At 43.1% G+C, this 24,602-nt stretch overlaps 1 protein-coding gene across 1 annotated transcript in view; it reads right to left on the bottom strand.

Annotated features, from left to right (window-relative positions):
- The window catches only part of NECAB3 (N-terminal EF-hand calcium binding protein 3), a 93,962-nt gene extending 70,904 nt beyond the window's left edge, over positions 1–23,058 (bottom strand). The window contains exon 1 of the mRNA XM_081010277.1: positions 22,749–23,058. Within this exon, the coding sequence (XP_080866403.1) occupies positions 22,749–22,865 (117 nt within the window). The 5' untranslated portion in view covers positions 22,866–23,058. The remainder of the gene's footprint in view (positions 1–22,748) is intronic.
- Between the last annotated feature and the right edge of the window lie 1,544 nt (positions 23,059–24,602).

Here is a 24,602-nt window from a genome sequence, read left to right as displayed (position 1 = left end):
AATGCCTTCTGATTGGTTTATTTAATTCGGAGTTAAAGACTTTTCCAGTCCAAGGAACAACTCAGCACAACCTTTGAAGCTGCTGCAGGAGAATAAATCTGTTCTCATCTTGCCAGTGTTAGGTAATGGCTTCCTGGGGGAGACAACCAGCAATGCTATCTTAGCACAAAAATATCAATCTGCATTCTCAAAGAGTCCATTAGCCAGATTTAAGAGAGTTTTGCATCTAAATAAGGAAACTTTTTTATCCACTAGGGATCTTTCTAAGTTTTAGAAGAAAACATTCCCCATGCAAAATGAATTTCTCAGTGGGTTTGCTTCCTTGAGTGTTTATTTCTTAATGATTTGCTCTCAAGATCTAAGGAATATACAAGTGCCTGGACTTACATGCCTCCGGAGGGTCGCGGAGAGCTGCCTGCCCTCCCGGGCTCCGTGCAGCTCTGCGCATCGCTCCGGAGCCCGGCGCCAAGCCGCGCCGGCCTCCGGAGGGTCGCGCAGAGCTGCCTGCCCTCCCGGGGTCCGCGCAGCTCTGTGCGACCCTCCGGAGGCCGGCGCCAAACCACGCCGGCCTCCGGAGGATCGCTCAGAGCTGCCTGCCCTCCCGGGGTCTGCGCAGCTCTGCGCGACCCTACGGAGCCCGGCGCCAAGCTGCGCCAGGCTCCGGAGGGTTGCACAGAGCTGCCTGCATTAGGAAGCCTCAGCGCGCCCGGGCTTCGCACAGCTGTCCGCAAGCCTGGGTAGACCGGCGCGGCTCCCTAGGCTTACGGATAGCAGGCTCTTCTGGGGGCTGGGGTCGGGGGAAGTTCAGGCTTCCCCCATGCCAGCCCCGTGCCTGGGGGGGGGGAATAATTTTTTTTCTTTATTCCCCCCCCCCAAAAAAAACTAGGTGCATCCTATAGGGCGGTGCATCCTATGGGGCGAAAAATACAGTAAATCTCTTGCATTTGGGGGCAAAGGCTGAGGAAGATGTACCTTGACTCTAATACACATACACTGCTATGTACATTAATCAATAGTAACATGGCATGTAGTGCACATCCCAGCGAGTGGTAGAAACCCTGATTTGCAATCCTCAGTAACCAATCCCCTGTTTTGCCAGGTAAGGCTGGGAGAGTGTCTTCTCTGAACCCCTGCAGAGCCACTGCCAATCAGGGTCAAGAATACTGGGCTAAATAGACCAATGGTCTGACTCAATATAAGGCAGCTTCCTCCGTTCCTATGACAATGACATCCCTCCCACCCAGAACCAGCAGCATCTCTTTATACAAAAGAAAAAAACTATTTAAATAAAGAGAGCACATAGGTCAGGTTACTGCTGAGAAAATTTATACAGCAAAGAGCAGATGGACCGTTTTCATCATATGTGATGTGAAGTGTGTGTGGAGCTTCCGCATCATTCCTTGGTACGAGAATAGCAGAGTGACACACAGGTCACATTTTCATTTGGGAAGTGTTAGGGGGTATGTGACAAGTGTAAGAGGGAGGCATGTACCTTTTGGTGCCCCAGTGACAAGCGAGCGTGGGTGGTAGATTGCTGTTCAATTATAGGAACTGTGAAGTGCGGGGTGGTGTGTGCGCACATGCACATGGTCAGGGCTGGTCTTCCCATTAGGCAGGGTGAGGTGACTGCTTCAGGCAGCTGATTTTGAGTGTCATGAAGTGGCAGCAAACTTTTAATTGTTTAATTTATTATTATTAAATGTTTCAGCCAGGGAAAAGGAGAGCGCTTGTGGGATTTTCTGGCTCAGTTGCTGACATAAGTTTATCTGGCCTTCGATACCATGCATCTTGTTAGGGGGTGCATTTTCTTCTCTGGCTCAGGCAGCAGAATACCTTGGGCTAGCCAAGCTCAGAAGCAACATTATGAACAAATAACAACTCTACAAGCAGAGGCTAGTAGCAGCCCACTGAAAGGTGTCTCCTTCTCTTCCCCTGCTTCCTCACAATCAAAACAACAGTAACAAACTCCTTTCCACCAGGCCCTTTCTTTCTCAGGTTCATTTCTTCTCCACTGCTCAACAAAGCCCCAGATCTGCTGATCTCTAGATATCTGCAAGATTGGTTTCTCACCAGTAATTATTACTCAGCACATTCCATTACCTAGTAGTGCATTTTGCAGCCGTTTGTGTGTTGGTGTTTAAATGAGAAACACAAAGTTTCAGGAAATTGCTCAGAGAGGCAACAACTGTTCATTACTGAAAGCAATATGAATGTCCTGAGCTTGAGGTGAATCAAAAGTGTAGCTTTAATGTTGAGAAATATGGTCAGGAAACAGGGGGTAAGCGAATGGCACAGGAACACAGCACACAGCCACCCTGTCCCCATGTTTGATCTTTTCAAAGCTCCCTTTCTCCTTTTGTGAAGAACCACGCAAAAAACTTCGTGGGACATCAGCTACTAAGACGTGCTTAGCAAGGAGGGGGTGATACTAAGTGGGTCACTGCAGTTTCTGCAGTTTCAGAGGTTTTAATGAGGTATGGATTGGTTGGGGATTCTTCAGTGACAGTTTTTTGGTGTATCAAAGTCTCCCCTCCCCCTTTTAGTTTAATTCTTTCCCTGCTCTGTTATGCTTTTAGTCGTGGTCTGCTCATTGTTGCATATATCTGCTCACTTAAAGCACCTGTGATTTAAAAACTCTTAAATTCATTAGGTAGTGCAGTCATTGAACAATTAACAAAGCCCATCCTGGAACATACTATTTTTTTTTTATTTAAGCAGAGATTCGTAGCTGGAAACACTTTAATTAGTGAGTGGCAGTGCTCACCTGACCTCCAATCAGCCATGTTATTGCTTAATGGGAGGCGGAGGGGGAGGACAAGGTGGTGGTCAGATCATTGGGTAGCAAATGGTGGGAGCATTGGATTGGCTCCACTAGTGCATTTGCATTAACCTTCCCCTCCCAATCCCAGTAAGCAACAGCAATGCATTAACTCCAAAGAAGAATGCTTCAAGAGGGGTATTATGGCATGACTGCAATCAGGTGGTCAGGTGAGTCCTGTTAGCCCCATCATGACATCCACAAGTGGACAAAGGTAGATATCACTGAGTGATGCCAAAGATAAAGAAGCTAATGCATTGCGCTGGAAAGAACATTGCCAGCATCTCCTTAACAGCAACTCCCCCATAGCTGCCGAGGTCCTCTCACAAATTCCGCAAAAACAAATCAGAGATGAGCTTGCAGTATCGCTAAATCTGGGAGAGTTGTGTTCAGCTATTAACCAACTGAAAAACAACAAAGCCAGCGGACTGATGGAATACCTGCCAAAGTCTTCAAAGTGGGCGGAATTGAACTTACACAACAACTTCACAAGCTCATTGGGGGGAAATCTGGGAGAGAGAGGAGATCCCAACAGACTTTAGGGGTGACAAAATTATGAATCTCTTTTTTAAAAGGTGATAGAATCGATTGCAGAAACTATTGATGCATCTCTTTATTAACTGTGGCTGGCAAAATTCTTGCAAGGATCTTAGCAAACCGTCTCCTAACTATGTATATCCGAGGCTACCCTTCTTGAATCCCAAAATGGTTTTCAAAGGGGACACTGGACATGATTTTCACAGCTTCAAGAAAAATGCAGAAAGCAAAACCATTTATTGGCCTGACTAAGGCCTTCAACACTGTAGATCATAATGCCATGTGGCATAGCTGTCAACGTTTCCCTTTTTTAAAGGGAAATTCCCTTATTCCAAATAGGATTCCTTGCAAGAAAAGGGAAAAGTTGACAGCTATGCCCTGTGGACTGTCCTTCTGAAAATCGGCTGCCCAGATAAATTTGTGAACATCATTCAGCTCCTCCATGATACTATGACAGCAACAATCGCAGATAACAATGGCTCCCAAAGTGAACCATTCACAGTGGGATCAGGTGTTAAGCAGGGTTGTGTTATTGCCCCAACTCTATTCATTATTTTCATTGCCATGATCCTACATATTGTCCCACTGAATTAGATATCATATATCGAACAGATGGAAAGCTCTTTCATCTGAGTAGGCTGAAAGCAAAGATTGAGGTTATCATTCATAACTTCCATCATAGAGCTTCAGTATGCTGAGGACAACGTAGTGTGTGCACACTCAGAGGATGACCTCCAAACCATCCTAAATATATTTGTAGAAGCTTATGGAAAGCTTGGCCTATTGCTCAACATCCAACAAGCACAAAACAACCCCTCTGCAGCACCACAAATCCAATTCAATGGTGTAACATTGGAAAGTGTCAATCACTTCTCCTACCTGGGCAATTATCTTTCCACAAGGGCCAACATTGATGCCAAAATCCAGCATCACCTGAGCTCTGCGAGTACAGCTGTCTCCCAATTGAAGTGTAGAGTGTTTAAGGAGAGGACCAGGACATTCAAGGGAAACCAAAATGCTTGTTTACAAAGCTATTGTACTACCAACCTTACTGTACACTTGTGAAACATGGACCACTTATAAACACCATCTCCAACTCCTGGAAATATTCCATCAACGGTGTCTCTGAAAAATTCTACATATCACTTGGGAAGACAGGTGAACTAATGCCAGTGTACTGGAAGAAGCAAAGATCACCAGTGTCAAAGCAATGATTCTTCAACATCAACTTCATTAGACTGGTCATGTTCAGGTGCCTGATTATCGTATTCCAAAGCAACTACTCTATTCCAAACTTAAACATGGAAAGCATAATGCTGGTGGTCAGCAAAAGAGGTTTAAAGACTCTCTCAAGGCAAATCTAAAAAAATGTAGAATAAACACTGACAATTGGGAAACACTGGCCTGCAAGAGCTCCAGTTGGAAAACAGCCTTTACCAAAGGTGTCATGGACTTTGAAGATGCTTGAACTCAGGACGAAAGGGAGAAATGAGCAAAGAGGAAGGCCCATTTGGCAAACCCTCACCATGATCAACTCCTGCCCAGAAATCTATGGCCCCAATGTGGAAGGTCGTGTGGATCCAGAATTGGCCTCCACAGTCACTTATGGACTCACTGTTACTGTGTTCATGGAAGACAAGCTTAATCAGCTACGAGTGATCGCCAAAGAGGAAATAAGGTTGTGCAGAACCCACCTCTGAAATACCTGCCGCCTCCCTCCCAAGGAAGCTTGCCTGCCGCCAGCTCAGTTGCCTTTGGGGCACAAAGTAAATACCTTTTTTAATTTTCCCAGGACTGTTGAAATTGCTTTTATCCTGCTGCTATCCTACTTTTTTATTGCTTTTGCAGTTTTAATTTGTTTCAAATTAGTTTCAACTATTTGCAGTTGTGCTAAAATGTGAGCCAGCCTGGGAATAGAAATACTGAAAGACAGGTTACAAATCTTTTAAATAAATTAGTGGACGATACAAGTCTACAATTTTCTCAGCGCCATCATTAGATTCAGCAATTTATTTTTGCTCTTTCATTGTCGTATAGCTTTCTCTGACATTGTGCTTCAATTGCCCTGCTGTTAGTGCTGTTTGGTTAGAACTTTTCCCCTGTCGGTTTCTAGATTTAAGACTTACATTGTTCTAATAGGAAATGGGTTTAAAACAAACAAACAAACAAAACTAAACCAAAGCACCTTGGGAGTCACTATAACTGCCATTCACTCATTTAGGCTGCAATCCTATCCCTACCTCTTGACAGTAAACCCCTCTGAAATCAACAGAAGTTACTTCTGAGTAGCTATGCATGAGATTGCAGTATTAGGACACAATCCTAACCTTCTCTCACTGCCACCAGGGCTTTGTGGAATGGTGGGCCCACTGTGGCATCTGCAGGGCATCCATGGCAGAAGGTGAGGGAGGCAAAGTGACTGGGCCCAATCTGGGTTTAATCACTGGCACAGCTATCAGGCCTGAATCAGGTCCAATGACTTCACACAATGGCAGTAAGAATGGCTCAGGATCCAGCAGACCCCATGCCAGTTCAGCCATGTCACCCCTTCCCCACCTTCATCCATCTGTATTTTGGGCAGCTGGCAGGGGGCTGCGCTAGGCCTTGTGTTGTCTCCGGTGGCCCCAAGGCCTGGAGTGGCTTTCCAGGCGCTGTGTTAGGTTTTGGATTGTGTCCAGTGGCCACCAGGCCTGGCGTGGCCTTCGAATGGCCGCTCAGCCTCACGTCGTCTGGAGAAGCAGCATCTCATGAGCAGAAGGCCAAAGACCGCAAAGGTAAGAGAGGGGAGGGAAGAGGGGGTAAGCAGGCAGGTGAGGAAGGGGTCAGCAGCAGGGAGGGGGTAAATGACTGAGATGTGGGATGGGGGGGTGCGCCCCGAATTTTTCTCACAAAATGTTGGCGGGTATGTCATTTTCATTTTTAATTACCATTATTAAATATTTCAATACACCGTTTGTCTTTTACTGCACACACACTATTACGACTAGTTTTCTCTCCTCCCCCCCCCCCCTCCAGCCCACCTACAAATATGTCCTCTTTTTTGCTCTTCGGAATATGGCAACCCTATTTCTGGTAGTTATAAACTTCTGTCCCCAGAGGGGTGGGGGTCTTGCATTTTGCTTCTCACTATAGTCGATGATTTTTTTAAATATTTTTTAAAGTATTCAAAGAATATGTTCTGCAAAGCATATCTTAACTACAGACTTAATAACTGGTCCTTAACTATGAAGTTAATTTCATCTAATGAAAGCCTGTGAATGTTAGTTCAGTTGTACAGGTTGGAGGGAGAAGAATCTCTAAATACGAATTCTCAGCATTTTACCAAACTAGAATTCCCAGGGTTATTTGCTGGCCAGCTGAAAACAATTTGTTACATAACATGGATAGTATGCCTTTGCAGTGCAATCTGATGAATGCTTACCCAGAAATAAGCCCCTACTGAGTTCAATGGAACTTAACAGTGCAATCTTAATCATGCATACTCTGAAGTCCTATTTAATAGGGCTTACGGCCAGGTAATGAGGGTTAGGATCTCAGCCTTCCTTCCTAGTAAGTGTGCATAGGACTGCAGCTTCTGTGAATGCTTTTAAGAGGACTGTTATCCGATGAGGATTTGCTTTCCCTTGATTCTGGAACTTTCACAAGCTCAAAAGTGACCCAGACTTTGGTGCAATTCTCTTCAGTCTTTCAAATAACTCTTTACAAATGTGTCTCCTAGCACAAAAGTTCATTACCCGAATGGTGATTCAACTTCCTTTGCAGGTAGCCGAATATGTAATAATGAATGCAAAAAAGGGAGTGTTTCATGCACTGAATTTGTTTTCTTCCTGTGTACAATTACTGCTCCTCGGTTGTTTTTCTGCAAGAGCAGCTGTTGGCAGGGCAATAATAGTATCTTGCAGTGTGTTGGCATTTCATATCCCCTGTGTGGGTGCACTGGGGGGATGTATTATCCCTCATTTGCTAATTTAAAAACCCCTGTCTATTGTACACTCTCTGGCTAGGCTGAGGTGTCCAAGAGCAACACATATACACAAAAAAGGAAGCACTTACAGCTGTACATGGCAGAGAGATGGCATTTCCTTACAAACTCCCGCTTGTCCTTTACATTCGCAGCACGCATCCTCTTATTAAATATGAATTGGCCTGACAGCTGCTCTTCCTTTTGATTCACAATCCTTGAAATAGCAAGGCTACTAGTCAAGGTTGCTGTGCTAAGATCCTGAACAACTTGTAGAAAAAGGCCCTCAGACCTACTTGTGCTGTAAATTCTTGAGGAAGCACCATCTGTCAAGCCAGGACAGACTGGTGGCTGAGGGGCTGTGAAGCAGGAAGCATTGCCCAGTGAAGACTCTGCTCTGCCACCTCTCCCATCCTGCTTGGCTAAATGAATTGCAGATTTAGGACTCAGCTACATGTATGGAAGTGAGAGCTGGACCATAAGGAAAGCTGATCGCCGAAGAATCAATGCTTTTGAATTATGGTGCTGGCGGAGATTCTTGAGAGTCCCATGGACTGCAAGAAGATCAAACCTATCCATTCTTAAGGAAATCAGCCCTCAGTGCTCACTGGAAGGACAGATCCTGAAGCTGAGGCTCCAATACTTTGGCCACCTCATGAGAAGAGAAGACTCCCTGGAAAAGACCCTGATGTTGGGAAAGATGGAGGGCACAAGGAGAAGGGAACGACAGAAGACGAGATGGTTGGACAGTGTTCTCGAAGCTACCAGCATGAATTTGACCAAACTGCGGGAGGCAGTGGAAGACAGGAGTGCCTGGCGTCCTCTGGTCCATGGGGTCACGAAGAGTCGGACACGACTAAACGACTAAACAACAACAACATTTGTACAGAAAAAGCGTTGTACAGTCAAACCTCGGAAGTCGAACGTAATCCGTTCTGGAAGACAGTTCGACTTCTGAAACGTTTGACAACCAGAAACTGAAAGCGGAAGCCTCAATACAATAGGGAAACTCAAAATGGAAGTCGCGTAGCATGTTTGGCTTCTGAAAATTGTTTGAAAACCGCAACAGTTACTTCCGGGTTTTTGGCGTTCGGGAGCCGAAACGTTCCAAAACAGAGGCGTTCGGGAACTGAGGTTTGATTGTATATATGTTATAACACTGTGACACCAGATGGCACCTGTCTTTCGCCAACGTGATTTCCCATAATAAAGTTTACAATGTGTTTAACTGAAACAGTTTTTTGATGTGTCTAGATCCAGCCTTAGTCTCAAAGCTCCCCAGTGCCATTCAAACCATGAGCACCTAGTGGATGAATGTAGTTACTTGCTCAACCTCATAAATCTATGAGAGATACATTGTGCACCGCTGTGAGAGGTAGAAGTCGTGGTGGACTGTAGCGTTGTCAAATTTTGGAAAAGACACATTTTCTGATTCTGTGCCAAGTGTTTGGAGGACTGCATATATCAGTCTATTGGGAAAAAGTTCCCCTTCTCATGTGCCTCTCATTTTTTACCATTTCCCCTCTGACTAATTTCCAGTTGTGTTAGACTGGGTGACACAAGGAGAAAAGGAAAAGTTCAACAAGAAGGAAGCTGTCATGGCTTGAGTTAATGCAAGCATAAATTTCGACGTGTGAAATGATAACCTGCCATCCTATCTTATCTAGATTCCTTAGAATGAAGAATGCTAATAATAGCAATCTCAATTAGTACTATCTTGATGCCTAAGAATGGACAACTGAATGACAGCTGCAATCCTCTCTCTACAGCAGCCAATGTTAGCCCCCTGGCTACAGAATTAAATATTTGCACATAGTTGCAATATACTGTATTAGCTTTCTGTGTGATGATAAGAGCCAAGGTTTTGCAGTAGCTTCTTTTAAAAAAGCAGCAAGTCGCTAAATGTATTTCCTAAAAATTAACTTTTCCGTTTGCTGGCCAGCCAATCAAAGCATTGGACTACTCCTGTTCGATCACCAGGTTGGGGGAGGGGCTGGGAATTCAGTCTGGTTCATATTTCGTAGTAAGCCTACCTAATCTGCACTTCCCAAAATAATATGCTGACTGAAACATAGTTATCCTTCAATTTTTTCCCTTCTGCATATTTTGTGCCACATCTTGTCAGTCAAATAACGCGCGTCAAAATGTGTATGTTAAAAGTGTGCATAAAAATACATAGTAGTGAAAATACAAAAGTGCAATATATTAGGAGAAATTGCTTGCAAAAAATGTGTATGTTAAGGCAATGCTGCACACACCAAAAAATGTATTTTTTGGAGAAATTCATATTAAAATGCTGACAACTTTTATTTTACTAATAGAAGAAGCAAATTCATTTCACACAGAAAGTTGTTTAATGATGTTCAGTGCCTTCAAACGCAGCTATGGAAGGGGACTGTTTTGAACATAGGAGTAGCAAGGGGTGCTTAATCTTTCCTCTTCCTGCTAGATTTCTGTTCCATTTTTTTTAAAAAAAATAGTTTTTATTAAAGATTTTCTTGGTTTACAAAAGTACATGCATTGTGTCTTTTTCAGGTTGTAATTTCTGCTCCAAGTTGACCCAAAAGCTGTTTTTCGGGATTCAAATTCCCCTTACAGGATTTCTAAGCAAGCAGTGCTTCTGGAATGGGGACAATTTCAAGCACAAAAACAGGAGGAGGGGAAAGGGTTATCCACCCCTCGCTTCTCTAGTCAAAATTGCCCCCTCGCACAAGTAGCAATATACTGACAAGGTGAAGAAAAGCAACTGCGGGAGGGGGCTATTTCGAGCTGAGAAGCAACAGGGGGAAGAGGTGATTAACCCTTTGTCCTCCTACTGCTTTTTGTATTTGTCCCTAAGACCTAGAATTTCCATTCTGACAGTGTTCATTCACTTGCCGACCAGTTAAGAAAGCAGGCACTGCCAAAATGCCCTTGGAAATTATTTGAAAAGTGCTGCTTCCCTGTCTAAGTTGGGTCAAATATTCTCATCTCATAGCTCCCTCCTGCTATTTCCCTTCCTAAGAAGCCAACGCGTCTCAGGGATGATGAGCTGGATTCTATTCAGCTCCCTTCATCATCAGTGCAGTTGTTCAAAAGACAGAATTATTGGTACGGATAATGGTGGATGAGTCAGTGAGAACCCAGCATGACTCTCTGTTCCTAGGCTCAGTTTGCCAAGTTAACAGCAGTAGACAATCTTTAAGCTGTGCCCTGGGACAACACCATACAAAAAAGGCCTATGAGTGTGAGACGCAGCACAGCAGAGGCTTGCAATATAAAAGATAAAAACTGCAAATGGGGATATCATCCATTCACGTACTTTTAAAAACGGAAAAGATGCACATCTTTATTTAATTGTTTTTAAATTAAATCCTCATCACAAGCCCTTTTCAAAGTTTTTTTTTTTTTTAAGTTCAATGAATGTGCATTGGGGGGTGGGTGGGGGTGGAATGGGGCACCAGTTCCATCCCACCCGAGCATTATTTTTGGAATGCCGCTGTGATTTATCCTCATGACCCTGGCACTCGCTTTGCCATCTTTGAACTCTGAAGAAAGGATGTTGTTGGAAGTAGGTCTTGCTAAAATAAGCAAATGTGCACATAAATACATGGGGAAAGGCACAAGGCACCTGGATCTCATTTTTCTTTCTACAAAACACTTTATGGATCAACAGTTTCTGCATGCATATTTTCCAGGTGTCATAAATTATTTTGGACACAAGCTGCAGAACATCTAGTAATTTGAGAATCCCTTTTAAGAATTTGGCCTACAATATGCTATTACCCTAATGAGTTCCTGGCTGAGCAGAAGTGGGAATATTTTCCAAAGCCAGATATCATATAGGGCTGACATTTGGCTTGTTTTAAGCAAAGCTGCCCAGCTTTTCTATCACCTGGCTAAGTTTTTATTTCCCAAGCTAATGTGATATCTAAATGAAAGTCAAACACATCCAGTGAAGCAGTGGGTGGTATCCAACTAAGTTTTACTCTGTGTAGACCCAGTAAAATTAATGGACCCAGGTTAGTCATGTTCATTATTTTCAATAGGTTTTCTCTGAGTAGGACTGGCATTGGATTAAACCAAAGCCACATTTCTAGGCTGGGAGGAGTCACTGTAACCTTAGAGGCAAGACTATGCTCATTCTATGATAAAAGAAGCAAATGAATGTAAATAATCCTCTAAGAGAAACTGAATTATGAGACCTGTAGCAGTTAATATATTTATATCAAATAACTAGCTATTGAAGAGCTAGGCATTGTCCAGAACTTTCTAATCCTTTTGCGAGTGGAAAGTTGATATTTTTTAGGATGCTGCATTCTGTGCAATTTCTCTGCCTGCATAGCATAATCGCACATCGTGCACATTAGAGCTCTTTATACAGAAACCTTTCTCCTGCCCCCATTTTCTTTCTCAGCTTCTACAGGGCAACCCTTCATATAAAACTGCCAGCACATTTGCAAAGCTAAGCAGGGTCCGGTATGGTTTCAAATTGGATGGGGAAAACCATGTGTGGAGATTCCTGCATTGCATGGGGTTGGAATAGATGACCCTTGGCATCCCTTCTAACTCTAAAATTCCATAATTTTACATTCATTCCATACTCTGTTGCTGCAAGCTCCTGCTTTGCATTATCATTTTGAGTCTTTTTAGCTCAAATGTACTGAACACTTTTTTAAAAAAAGAAAAGAAAAAGAAAACCCTGAAAGCATTCAAAGACAGCAGCAGAAATATTCCATCTGTTGGCACCTTTCACATTTTTCTTGTAAAAGCGCAGGTTTCTTAGAACTACAAAGCAAACACTGGGGCCATCGAAAAAGGCTGACCTTAAAATGTAGCAATGATCAGAACAGCAATTCGATAAAGACAGAGCCTTACACCTGCACATTTGTTCTCTTTGCCTCTATGGCACAGAGTACTAACAAAATCACCCTGAGCAGAGTGAACACAGTAAGGCAGAAACAAAAGGATTCATGCTGAGCACATTGGGACAGCTATTCCCAAGGGCTCATTCACACCATGCTAGGTTAATGAGGTGGCAGAATTTCAAAATACAACAGCATCTTAGATATGCATGGGAAACCCAGGGTTTGTTTATTTCTTTGGCATCAGGTTTTTAATGGCATTATGCTAGCTGTTTGGAAACTATTTTGTTGCATAAAAGGAAGACGTTCAGCTTTCTTGTTAACAAAAAGAGCAGAAGCCAACCCCAGCCTCTCTCACTACCAAAGGAACGCAAGCGAATAGTACAGAGAACCTGCACAAGCGACGCTGGCACAAAACCCCACATATACATTAAGTAAAATAGAAACATCGCCACCCGACTCCCCACCCACCCACCATGGCCCCCTCCACCTCTTTCCCCCTTTTCTTCCTAATGTAACACTAATGTCTCGACAAACGAAACTGACCTGTAGAAAATGTAACTTGAAAAAAGAGACACTGCACACACTTTTGTAAACCGAGAAATGTTTAATAAAAAAAATACGTTAAAACAAAACAAAACAAAAAGAGCAGAACACATTTACAATGGCATTTAGCATTCACAGAATGTTTTTTTCCTAGGTGCTCAAAGTTCTCACCATATATTGTCTCCGTAACCCTTTCGACACCCCTGCAAAATAGGCCAGCGTTATTATCCACCCCATATTGCAGAAAGAGTGGGTGGAAGGTTTGAGGCCAAAGGCTGTGCAATAAGTTCATGGCTGAGTTGAGAGTTTGGGCAAATCCTTGGGAGAGCATAGCTTTGTGAGGCTGTGAAAACAGTAACAGGTAAGGGGTGTGTGTGACCTGTTCCATTTCGCAGCCTGGGGCAAAATGAGAAGGTGTCATCCCAGTAAACCACCACCACCAAAACCTCGCTTTACAGGGTCAACTCTGGAGAAGTGAGGAGAAGCAGCGGCAGCGACAAGATCTCCTCACTTCTCCAGCAATCGCGGCACGGTGGGTAGGGTGCGTGTGGAGGAATTGCATGCACAAGACCATAAGACCCTGCTAGATAAGGCCAATGGCCCATCTAGTCCACCATCCTGTTCTCATATAGCCAACCAGATGTTTGTGGGAAGCACACAAGCGAGCCCTGAGAGCTCTGCCCATATGTAACTCCCAGGAACTGCCTCTGAATACTGCATGTGACTAAATGGGCTAGGAGAGAAAGGGCAGAGCACTCCATCCCTCCTCTGCATGCGGTATAAACAGGGTCCCTACAGGACACTTTGCTTGCTATTCTCTTGGTTTCGTGCTTATTTTAAACTGGTACTTAAAGACCTACATTGGCTCCCAGTACGTTTCCAAGCACAATTCAAAGTGTTGGTGCTGACCTTTAAAGCCCTAAATGGCCTCGGCCCAGTATACCTGAAGGAGCGTCTCCACCCCCATTGTTCTGCCTGGAGACTGAGGTCCAGCTCCGAGGGCCTTCTGGTGGTTCCCTCCCTGCGAGAAGTGAGGTTACAGGGAACCAGGCAGAGGGCCTTCTCAGTAGTGGCGCCCGCCCTGTTGAACGCCCTCCCATCAGATGTCAAGGAAATAAACAACTAGCTGACATCTGAAGGCAGCCCTGTTTAGGGAAGCTTTTAATATTTGATGAATTATTATTTTTTAATATTTTGCTGGAAACCACCTATTATTATTATTATTAAAAAGTTTATTCCCTCACCTGGGCAAGGACTTGTGGTATAGAGGTAAATTCTTACCACAGTAGAAACCAATTAGGTTGCTAGAGGAGGAATAATGTCCTCCATCCTTCCTCTGGTATGTAGCTTCCAGCAAGCTAGTGATTTTATTTTTATTTTATGTTTTGCAGTCTAGTAACTTCTGTGGACTATTTACCAGGATACTTTAATAGCTACGAAGAAGGGAGGACCTTTGACAGGTCTGATTTTCCCTGACATTGTACCATGATGGTAGAAATTTCACCTGTCTGGGGGCAGGGGGTGGGAATCCTCCTGCAAAACAGGGACTCTGAGCCATATTCAGTCTGGCATCCCATTCTGACCCACCTAGATTGCCAAACTGGCACAAAGAAGACCAGGATGCATTTTACACTCCGATAATGGTGAAGCTACAAGCACAATGTAGATCAGGTTTAAATAATACAGACACCTCTGCCTTTGTCCCCTGGCAACCCTGCTACCTCTTCTAAACCTTCCTGCTGCTTAGTAGTAACACCTGCTGCCAGCAATAAGGCTGTTTTTGTTTGCTATATATAATGTTCTCCACAAAGCAGCACAGATGCATCAAGGGATGACAGGCAGATGCTTCTGGGCATAAGGAGCATCTTGTCCACAATTACGGGAAAGCACAGAGGAAGTTACCATGGAAGTGGCAAGGTCAAGTAGGATCAGGTAGGTAGCAAGAGCTAAGGAAAAAGTCTAAGGTGCATTATCTTAAAAGTGAGTCAGTCGGTGTATTTCATCAACTGCCCCTAGGATCGCTGGCTGCAACCTTGAATGAGCTCCTGCACGTTTAACTATTGCATAGAAGAGAGAAATTTGCAGTGTCTTGCCCCACAACCCCACGGAGAAGTGCAATGATAAAAGAATCCATACCTGATGAGATTCTCTCTCTTTTACGAGGTTCTTAAAGAAACAGGCTCTTCAGGATTATGAGCTGGCAACTTTTCTTAGCTCAGTAAATGACAAAAAGAGCTAAGAGTTGATGGACCAAGCTGTCATCTGCACCTTGTTGAGCCAAATCTATTGTTTTAACATTTTATTAGCAGCTACTTTCAGTTTACCCCTTGGACCCTACAATAAAATTATTATTATTTTTTCAATCAGAAGTAGAGTACAGGTGGGATGAGACAGACATGGCATTGACACCTGAAAGTCTAGAGTTTGTAAACAACTTAAGACAGAGCATTTGATGTGTCAGACAGATTTAGATAAGACCCAGCTAGGTGCAAAAAGTATTTAACTTTGCACCTAGGATTTCTGGAGCAAAGAAACCATAATGGCTGTTCCCGACATTTCTTTGTTTCCCCCCCAAAATAAAATGTAGCAGTTACTCAGATCTGTCTCCAGGACTAAGAGGAACACACAGATCCATCGTGAGGCAGTGGGAGGAAATAATGAGAAACTTGGTAGTCTTTATATTACCAAAGCTGTAGATTAATTTTAGATGGTGTCCTAGTTAAAAGAGTGAACAGTGGTGTGATCTAGTGTCAAGTTCTGTTAAGAAGAGTAAGGTACTGCAAATTCTCAATTTTCTCACCAATTTGCTGCTTTGGACAAGATTTTCCCCATGCTCTACAACCATCTAGATGTCTTAAGATCACATTCCTGTCTTCTTATCCATTGACAACAAGACCAGCAACACTATTGGTCACACAGAAAGTCATGGCTTTCTCTTTGACTTTCCTCCCCTCCTTTGTACCCTCCCCCCCCCCTTTGTCCATTATTACCGTAAATCATATTGCTCTCTATTACAAAAATACAGGCTTCCTCTTTGTTCCCTCAGATAAAACTCTGGTAAATGCCCTGATTGACTACTGCAATCTTATTGTCCCTGGTCTTCCAGTGTGTCAGTTTCATTCACGTGCATACATTCCTCACATTACCTGTTTTGTGCTTACACACCATAAGAGGTAATCTCTCTTTTGTTTGTTTCTTTTGGAATTTTAGACCCTGCTTTTCAATCAAATAATTTACCATGGCAGCTTGCAAGCAACAGATAATAATACCAAAAAAAAACCCAAAATCACACACAGATAGACACGCTTCTTAGTCTCCTGGCTATACAGTGTTCTAACAACAATTTCATAAATTTCATAAACATATTGAATCATAAATTATATAAAGGTACCCCAAAAGTCATCTAGTCCATCCCCCTGCAATGCAGCAATAATTTGCATCATTCAAATAGACCAGGGTATATGCAAATATGTTAGCATCTAAACTACAAAAGAAGAAGCAGGCCTGACTTTGTGTTTAGTCCCTTGGCTGTAGTACTAAACTTGGAGACCTGACTTATTTCCATGCATTGTTGGGCATATGTGTTGAGCCTTGCAAAGGAACTATGCAATAAACATTCTCATTTCTTTCACACTTACAGTGCTCTTTACACATCAACATCTTCATCTCTGCCTTGTCAAACATATGTGCACACGTGTGCAAATGTGTCATATACCCATACAAAACATACGTACTCTCTCTCTCTCTCTCTCTCTCTCTCTCTCTCACACACACACACACACACACACACACACACATAGTCCAAAATGGTGGCTTTACTTTCCTAGAATGTCTTAACTCCTCAAATAGCAAATTTAATTTGCATTATGGCAGGGAAGTTAGCCAAAATCCAAGATGTTCGGCACTAATTAGCAAGATAATTCTGTAGACTGATTAATTGCTACAAAGTAGAGTGCTTTCATTGTACAAGCTTCATTAACTATGTCTGAACCAAGCTGATGAGCTGTGGTGCAATCTAATGGCTCTGAGTATTTACTCTTCCTGTCAAATCTTCCCTTCTCCCCACCCCATATCTCACCCACGCTGGGAATGCCAAAGCTCTGCAGCATGCACTGCAATCCGGACTGGCCATTCCATCTTACCAAGGTCCTCCTACACACCTCACCCAGGATAATCCAGTGGCCTATATCCCTTTAGTGTGGTGTAGTGGTTAAGAGCGGTAGACTCGTAATCTGGTGAACCGGGTTCGCATCTCCGCTCCACTACATGCAGCTGCTGGGTGACCTTGGGCTAGTCACACTTCTTTGAAGTCTCTAAGCTCCATTCACCTCACAGAGTGTTTCTTGTGGGGGAGGAAGGGAAAGGAGAATGTTAGCCACTTTGAGACTCCTTCGGGTAGTGATAAAGCGGAATATCAAATCCAAACTCCTCCTCCTCCTATTCTTCTTCTTCTTCTTCTTCTTCTTCTTCTTCTTCTTCTTCTTCAGCAACCATATGGGGGTGGGCAGCTGTCCTATATTTACAGAAGACCGTTTTCTATTTGAAGGGCTGTTTGGTCCAAGTCTAGTTAAAAGATGAAGGGCTCCATCAACAGTTACCACCAGGGCAATAGACTCAGGAGACGCACAGGTCACCCTGTCAGTTTCCCCCACTACTGTGAGATGTATTGTAACTTTTATTTAAATTATAGTAATTTGCATCTATACATATACATTAGGACCTGCAAATGTCATTTTCTCCTCTTTTTGGTGATGCAGTTCATCTTTTTTTTGCTGAAGTGCCAACAGCCACCTTACCCTGTGTGCAGATTATTCTTCTCAGCAGATAAAAATAATGTTGCACGCTAGAACCAGGAGGGACAGCACACCATTGAATGCCCAAACACCTCGAGCTGGGAGGCATGGTGCAAAGTAGGAGGCACGGCTACCCTTTTGTATGGTCCCAGTCCCAGGGACTAGTGTTTTTAAACTCAAAGCATGGTCATCCCCTCTTGACTTCCCAGCTGGCACACCTGCTCCTTTAAAAGTTGCCTAGAAGGAGATGTCACAGTAAATGAGGTTTCATGCATTGTTGCCAGAAAAAAACATCCACATATGGTGACATTTACCACCCATCTCCACAATGCCGCTGGCACACAATTCCATACCAATAAAGAAAGAAGAAGAAGAAGTGTTTGGACTTGATATCCCACCTTTCACTCCCCTTGAGGAGTCTCAAAGTGGCTAACAATCTCCTTTCCCTTCCTCCCCCACAACAAACACTCTGTGAGGTGAGTGGGGCTGAGAGACTTCAGAGAAGTGTGACTGGCCCAAGGTCACCCAGCAGCTGCATGTGGAGGAGCGGGGAAGCGAACCCGGTTCACCAGATTACGAGAAAACAAAGAAAGTGGCACAACAAAGCAAGGCTCCCCCTGCTCAGTTGTCAAAAATGGTATCTGATATCTTAAGGCGATTGGGGGAAAGTTGCAGCTGTATGGCCATACTGCTGAAGGCTTGTTGGAGTCTTGTCTCCGTGTTACTTTTTATCATAGTGAAGTTATCACAAAATGGTTTAGCTTCCATCGCTTTCACCTGATGTCTTGAGAAGACATCACTCGCTCTACTAGGAAACTCTGCTAATGATTGCCCATGGAATTGCAGCCGAAACAGAGTCACCAGGAAATAAGAGGGAGATGTCCATAGGCTATGGGGAAGCAGAAGATTTGCACAACTATGAAAATAAAACTATTTAGGAACCTCCCTTTCAAAAGAAAAACCCCAATAAGACAGAATCAAGTAGCCTATAAATTAATAAATAATAACAATTAAAAATAATAAAATTGTTACCCATTCTTTTCTTTAAAAACACCCACTTAGAACTATATTTCTCCACATTTTAATGCACCATATTTCAGGGCTAATTCTGGACCTACTTTGAATTATTATTCTTTGAGTCGAGCAAATATCTACGTCATTTCCCACAGACACTCATAAGATTTATGGCCATTGTCATAAGTAAAATGGTTAATTACTGGATGATTTCATCCTCTCTTTTTGCTTACGCTGAGTATACCAATCCAGCTTCTATGAAAAAAGCAATTTTCCCTGGGGCAAACAATTGTTTACATGGCAACATGCTTATGATAGCATCTTTGCAGCAATTGGCACTTGATTTGTTAATTCAACTATATTTAAGGCTGTAAATCCTATACCCTCTTACCTGGGAGTAAGCCGCACTGAACTTGGACTTACTTCTGAGTAGACATGTAATAATAATGAGCTCTAGGCATTTCCAAAAGGCAATCTATTGTAGAATAAGATTTGTGCTTCATTACAGCACTGACACAACTAGGCTGAAATATTTGACTCCTTAAATTTTTATGAGCTTTGCTTTTGCACAGGAAGCTACAGGGCTTTTAGCTAGTGTCTGTATTGCATTGTAGGAATAGAGGATCAAACACAAAAGACCGTTTCAAATGCTTAAACTCCTTTAAATCAGAAGCCTTCTTCTCTGTGCCCACGAGTGGAGGAAGTGTTAATAGATGCTCTGAGCTGTCTGGATCATTCAGTTCTTATGAAACCTTGTGCACATTGGCTTGAAAGGAAATCCCTTTGCGCTCAATGGGATGTCCTCTCAAGAGAAGCGTGCAGAAAACCACAGCCCTCCAGTCCTCATCTAGAACCGTCTCCAGTTCTTAAGCTTATGAGACATGCAGTGTGTGCAATCATGGCTGGGTAATCCCTGCAAATCGGTGATAAATTTGGAAAGCAAATGTTTTCAAATATTCCCCATCTGCCAGTCGCTGTTTTAAATATAACTGCAGGGAAACAGAGGCACTTTATAATTCATTTTAAGACCACCATTTCTGTCTCATTTTGTTGTTATCTTAAAACTCTCAGGCTAGTAGCTAGAACATTTTCCAGTCATAATTTCCCGCAGATACAACATGCCCAAGGCCCTCCCTATCTGTTATTGCTGATGACTGATAACGAAATAATCTATTTTTGATTGCATTTCAGAAGGACACTTAGTTTCAGATGAGCCAGTCAGAACCACCTTGCAGTATGGAAAAACACAGTGGCCAGGCTACATTGTTAAAGAGAAAGTGTATCAAACAAATAAAATTCCTTCCTTTTCTTTGGGAAAAGGTTTTTCCAAGTCTAGGTGATGGAGACTTCACCCCCCACATAAAAACAAACCAACCCACCCCTAAGTGTGTATATTAATATCATCTAGGCCAGTGGTTCCCAATTCGTGGTCCGCGGAACCCAGGGGGTCTGTTGGTGCCACCATTAACACAACAAAAACTACCACAGAAATATCAATTTTTTTTCAAAAATAAGGAGACCATTGCTTTGTTTTTTGAAAAACAGGGGGTCCATGGTACTTTGCTAATTGGGATCCACTGATCCAGGCTTCCAAACTCATGCATTTTGGTATCTCATAGGCCACTGTTTTGAAGTGCACGCTTTCAGAACTGTCTTGCTATTACTTATCAGTAGTTTTCAGTTGCTTGGGCTTATGTTTCTTTTGAATCTTTTAAATTTATTATGAATTACTTCAGGTGATGGGTGGTTTTTTTTTACTGAAAGGTGGTATGCGAATGCTATAATTAAATTAATCATATCAATGGTATCAGACAAACATAGCACACTGAACATTTTCAAAGCGTGATACAATTTCCATTGCATTTTATTTATAAAAATATGTACCGCCATATCACAAAAATCTATCAAAGCGGTGTGTAACAGTAAAAACAAGATGAAACAATACAACGAAAGCATAAAAAGTTAAAAACAAAGATCACAGCAACCCAGAAGAAGAGGCCTTTGTTAGAGCTATACCGTCCAGGGATCTGACTTTACAGAAGACAGTCATCTGTCCGACAGAGTCCTCGGTTTGGAGGGCTGTCTGATTCAAGACTACTTTAAAGATTAAAAAAACTACAAGATGGGAAGAGCCCAAGGGGCCTTGAAGTTGCCCACCAACGCTTAGCACCCGGACGGGAAACTGAGCAGGCACACAGTCACAGTCTTCCCCACTATGGTGAAATGTATTGCAATTCCATTTAAATTATAGCAATCCTTTCTAAATTTGCATCCATACATATAGATTGGTATATACAAATTTAATCGAAAGCACTGACATCTTTTGTCCCCACCCCCACCTTGCGCATTTCTTCTTTTTGGATGCTTAACCCCAGTTAAACCTTGATGCATTCCTTGGATTGTATCCCACGCGAATCAAACCCATTGAAATTAATGGGCGTGATTAATTTACGTCAATTAATTTCAATTGGTCTACTCTGAGTAGGACTGAGTTGGAGGTAACCCTGTCAACAGCTGCTTCTGCAGGCGATCAATTTGCTGGAAAAGTGTAGCAGCTGAGATGGGAACTCCTGAGGCAGCATGAGCTGTCCTTTGACCGCAACTTCCAGGAATGAGCAAACTTGCAAACTTGAAAATACACCTTGCTTTTCACAGACTTGAAGTGGCATTGCATTAACTCTCCTTCATACTTTGCACATTGATCAGGTAAGATATTATTTGTTCCATTTAGAGTGTCTCCAGACCAACAATACCCTCCCCCCCCCCCAAATGCCACTGATCGCAGTGTGAGCACAGGGAGATCAGGCTCCATTTCCCATGAAATTACTTGTCCTTCATTAAGGAAATATTATTAGCTTGAAGTGGACTCTAGTCCACAAAACCTTACGCCAAAATAAACACTGTTAGTGGTGTTTGGATGCAGCAGTCAGTACGTTCCATCTTGCACACTTATTCACCAGCATAGCAAAACTTAGGATCTGGCCTTAATGCCTTAACAGCCACCCTTCCCTTGCCTCTTTTTATTAATATAGGAAAAACCAATGAAGAGGAGTTCCTTTTTTAAAAATGGAGTTACAATTCTGGTTCTTTGTATATATATATATATATATATTTACAAAAAATGAAATATTTTATATTAAAGACTTTTTTAAAAAAAAAGCTGTTTAAATGTTTATTAAAAAATAGGAAAGTTTGTATTTAAACCCTGTTTAGGGAAGTTTTTAATATTTAATGCTGTATTGTTTTTAACACTTGATTGGGAGCCACCCAGAGTGGTTGGAGAAACTCAGCCAGATGGGTATAAATAATGAATTATTATTATTATTATTATTATTATTATTAACATGCTGCAAGATTCTCCCTTCATTTTGCTGCAACAGACTAATGGTGCTCTGGAAACTATTCCACGATTTCTCTAGGCAGAAATTTCACACTCCTTTTCTTCCTTGCCATTCTGCGGTCTCTTTCTCTTTCACCAGTGGACCCTTTAGTCAATGTGCAAAACATTCATTCACCTGGACATTTTGTTAATTTTCAACTGCTAATTTCTTAAGAATAAACTGCACCGGGTTACTACATGGCCTGTATAAGATCCTTCCCTTTTTACATCTTCTATATAATTTATTGGTGAGATTAAGGGTGCACAGGTGAAATTTCAACTTTGGCAAGCTTGAAAACTAAGCTCACAATTCCAGAAGGAAGAAATACATACAAATTAGTTTGAGGATGGGAAGAGGGCTGAAAAGTGAATGGAGCAGAAATATTACTGCAAGTACTGGTCTGCATGGAGTGCACTCTTATTCCCATGCTAGAGTTGGGTAACTTACTGATCCACCACAATTTGCCGGAGATCAGGGGATACCTTTGCGGAGGTGGGACAAGAGCCCAACTCTTTCTAATCTTGTTCTGAAATCATACCATGAAACAATTTTCTCTCTACTACATCCCTGGCTCTCCAAGACACACACATACACATTTCTCTGCAAAAGTGTAGCATGAAGGCTTTCAAGGCAGAAACTCAAGGGCTTTGTATTTGCCTTGCTCCTTGGGACTTGGCAAGTTTTTCAAACCAGACCTCTGAGCATACCAAGGGGAGGTGGAAGCAGGAAATTATGAGATCCAGAAAGCTTGAAATGGGAGGTAAAGCAAGGGGTAAATCAAACATTCATAGTACTTCTCTACAAATCACTCTCCATTTACTACATAGGGAAAACATGTGCCATGCAGCTACTTACATCGTGGAAGATTGCTAGTCCCTTGCCATAGTTCTGCAGGCTGTCTTTGGCTTCAGGGCTGTACGCGTGCTTGGCAGAGAGCAAGCACATTGTCAGCATCTCTGTACATGCCATCATCTTCTCGCTGAAGATTGCTGGGTTCTTCTTTCACAGATGCTGGGAGGCTGGTCCCTCAGTTACCCTAGCCTTCCCGGATTGCTTGGCACGCTGAATGCCCTGGTTTCAGTGACTGTCAGCGAACAAGCCTGCTCTGCAGTTGTTGGAAGCAGCAACTACTGTGCACTGAGAGATGCTCTTGCCAGCCACTCGGCAACATTCAGTGTAGGTGTATCTGTGTCAATGCCCTCCCCTTGGCTGCACCGATTGGTCAGGGTCTTTGAGTGGCAGGATTTGTTATTAGACGCTCGTCATCACCTCAGAGCGGCAAAGTCAGCAAGAGATTCCTCTTCAGAGAGGAGGATTGACTTCGAGGATTGCAGGCTGCACTTCTGTAAGCAGGAGTGAGTGCAGATCCTTGATTCTTGGCGGTGCACTGGGTCACACCAGTCAGTCTGAAGAGGACTGATTGATTGATTGATTGATTGATGTGCAGGAAAGGAGTCAGAAAAGAACTGCTGAAGGAACTGGGTAGGGAAGAAGAATAAAGTGTGTGTGTGTGTGTGCGCGCGCGCATTGACAGCTCTGAGCATTTGGAAAGAATGTCAGAAGGAAGGTCTAGGAGGCTGTTAGAATAACAAGTGCCCAAGCAGTTAGTTACATAGGAAGCTGTCTTCTACTGGGTCAGATCTTTGGTCCATCTAGCTTAGTACTGTCTACACTGACTGGCAGCGGCACACAACTTTCCCTTCCTAGAACAAAGAAGCAAAGGGAGAGGAACTGGAGCTGGTCCAGTGTGACAGAGCTGGCATGAGGAATGATATCCCTTCCTGCAGAGATGGCTCTCCCCCAAAAAACTGCTGGGCCAGCCAGGCGGCAACCACTGGCTGCATTCCCCTAAGCACCTATAAGCAAGTCTCACTGAGTTCCACAGGCTTCACAACGCAACCACTCTAGTTAGCTGATCCTGCTTCACAGAAGCTGTAAAAAGGTTGGATCAGGAACCTGTGAGGCTGCAACCCAAAGCACCTTTTTTTTTGGGAAAAGGGAAAGCATCTTTGCCATGAACACAGTGGGGTTTACTTCTGAGTAAAGCATAAGCCTCAAGACTCAAAGGTGCTAGTCTTTTTCTCTGGGAGGGAGAGCAAACAAATGCTGTGAGAGTCATTAGGAAATCATTTTCCCACCTACCACAATTCTCAACCTTGACAGTTGGGGCCCCTAAAATGTTGTCACCCAAGGTAGCCACCTAGTTCACTTATGTGCCATAACTCCCATGTGCTGTTGGCTGGAGACAGGGTAGTACTTTATGTTGAAGTAGACTGCTGAGTCAAGACTGCAAACAGCAACTTGCTCAGGTTCCGATCTTGAGCATAAATGCACTTTGATAAGCAATTCATTTTGCTCTGGTATTCTGTACAAAATGTTCTCAGAGAGTGAGCAAGCTCTTCATTTCCTAGTGCCTCACAGTAGAAGAAGAACCGTTCCTCAAAAAAGACAGCCAGATTTTTAACAGAAATTATTGCCACAGCAGTGTCAACAGGACAGCTATTTCTCAAAACAGATTGGAGCTATGCTTGAGGGTGAAAGTAAAGGTAAAGGGACCCCTGACAATTAGGTCCAGTTGTGACCGACTCTGGGGTTGCGGCGCTCATCTTGCTTTATTGGCCGAGGGAGCTGGCGTACAGCTTCCAGGTCATGTGGCCAGCATGACTAAGCCACTTCTGGTGAACCAGAACAGTGCACGGAAATGCCGTT

Source organism: Podarcis pityusensis (genome assembly GCF_964106645.2).
Source record: "Podarcis pityusensis genome assembly, chromosome: 6".
Taxonomy (NCBI): Eukaryota; Metazoa; Chordata; class Lepidosauria; order Squamata; family Lacertidae; genus Podarcis; species Podarcis pityusensis.
The sequence above is the reverse complement of the archived record's forward strand: the minus strand, read 5'-3'. Positions and strand labels throughout refer to the sequence as shown.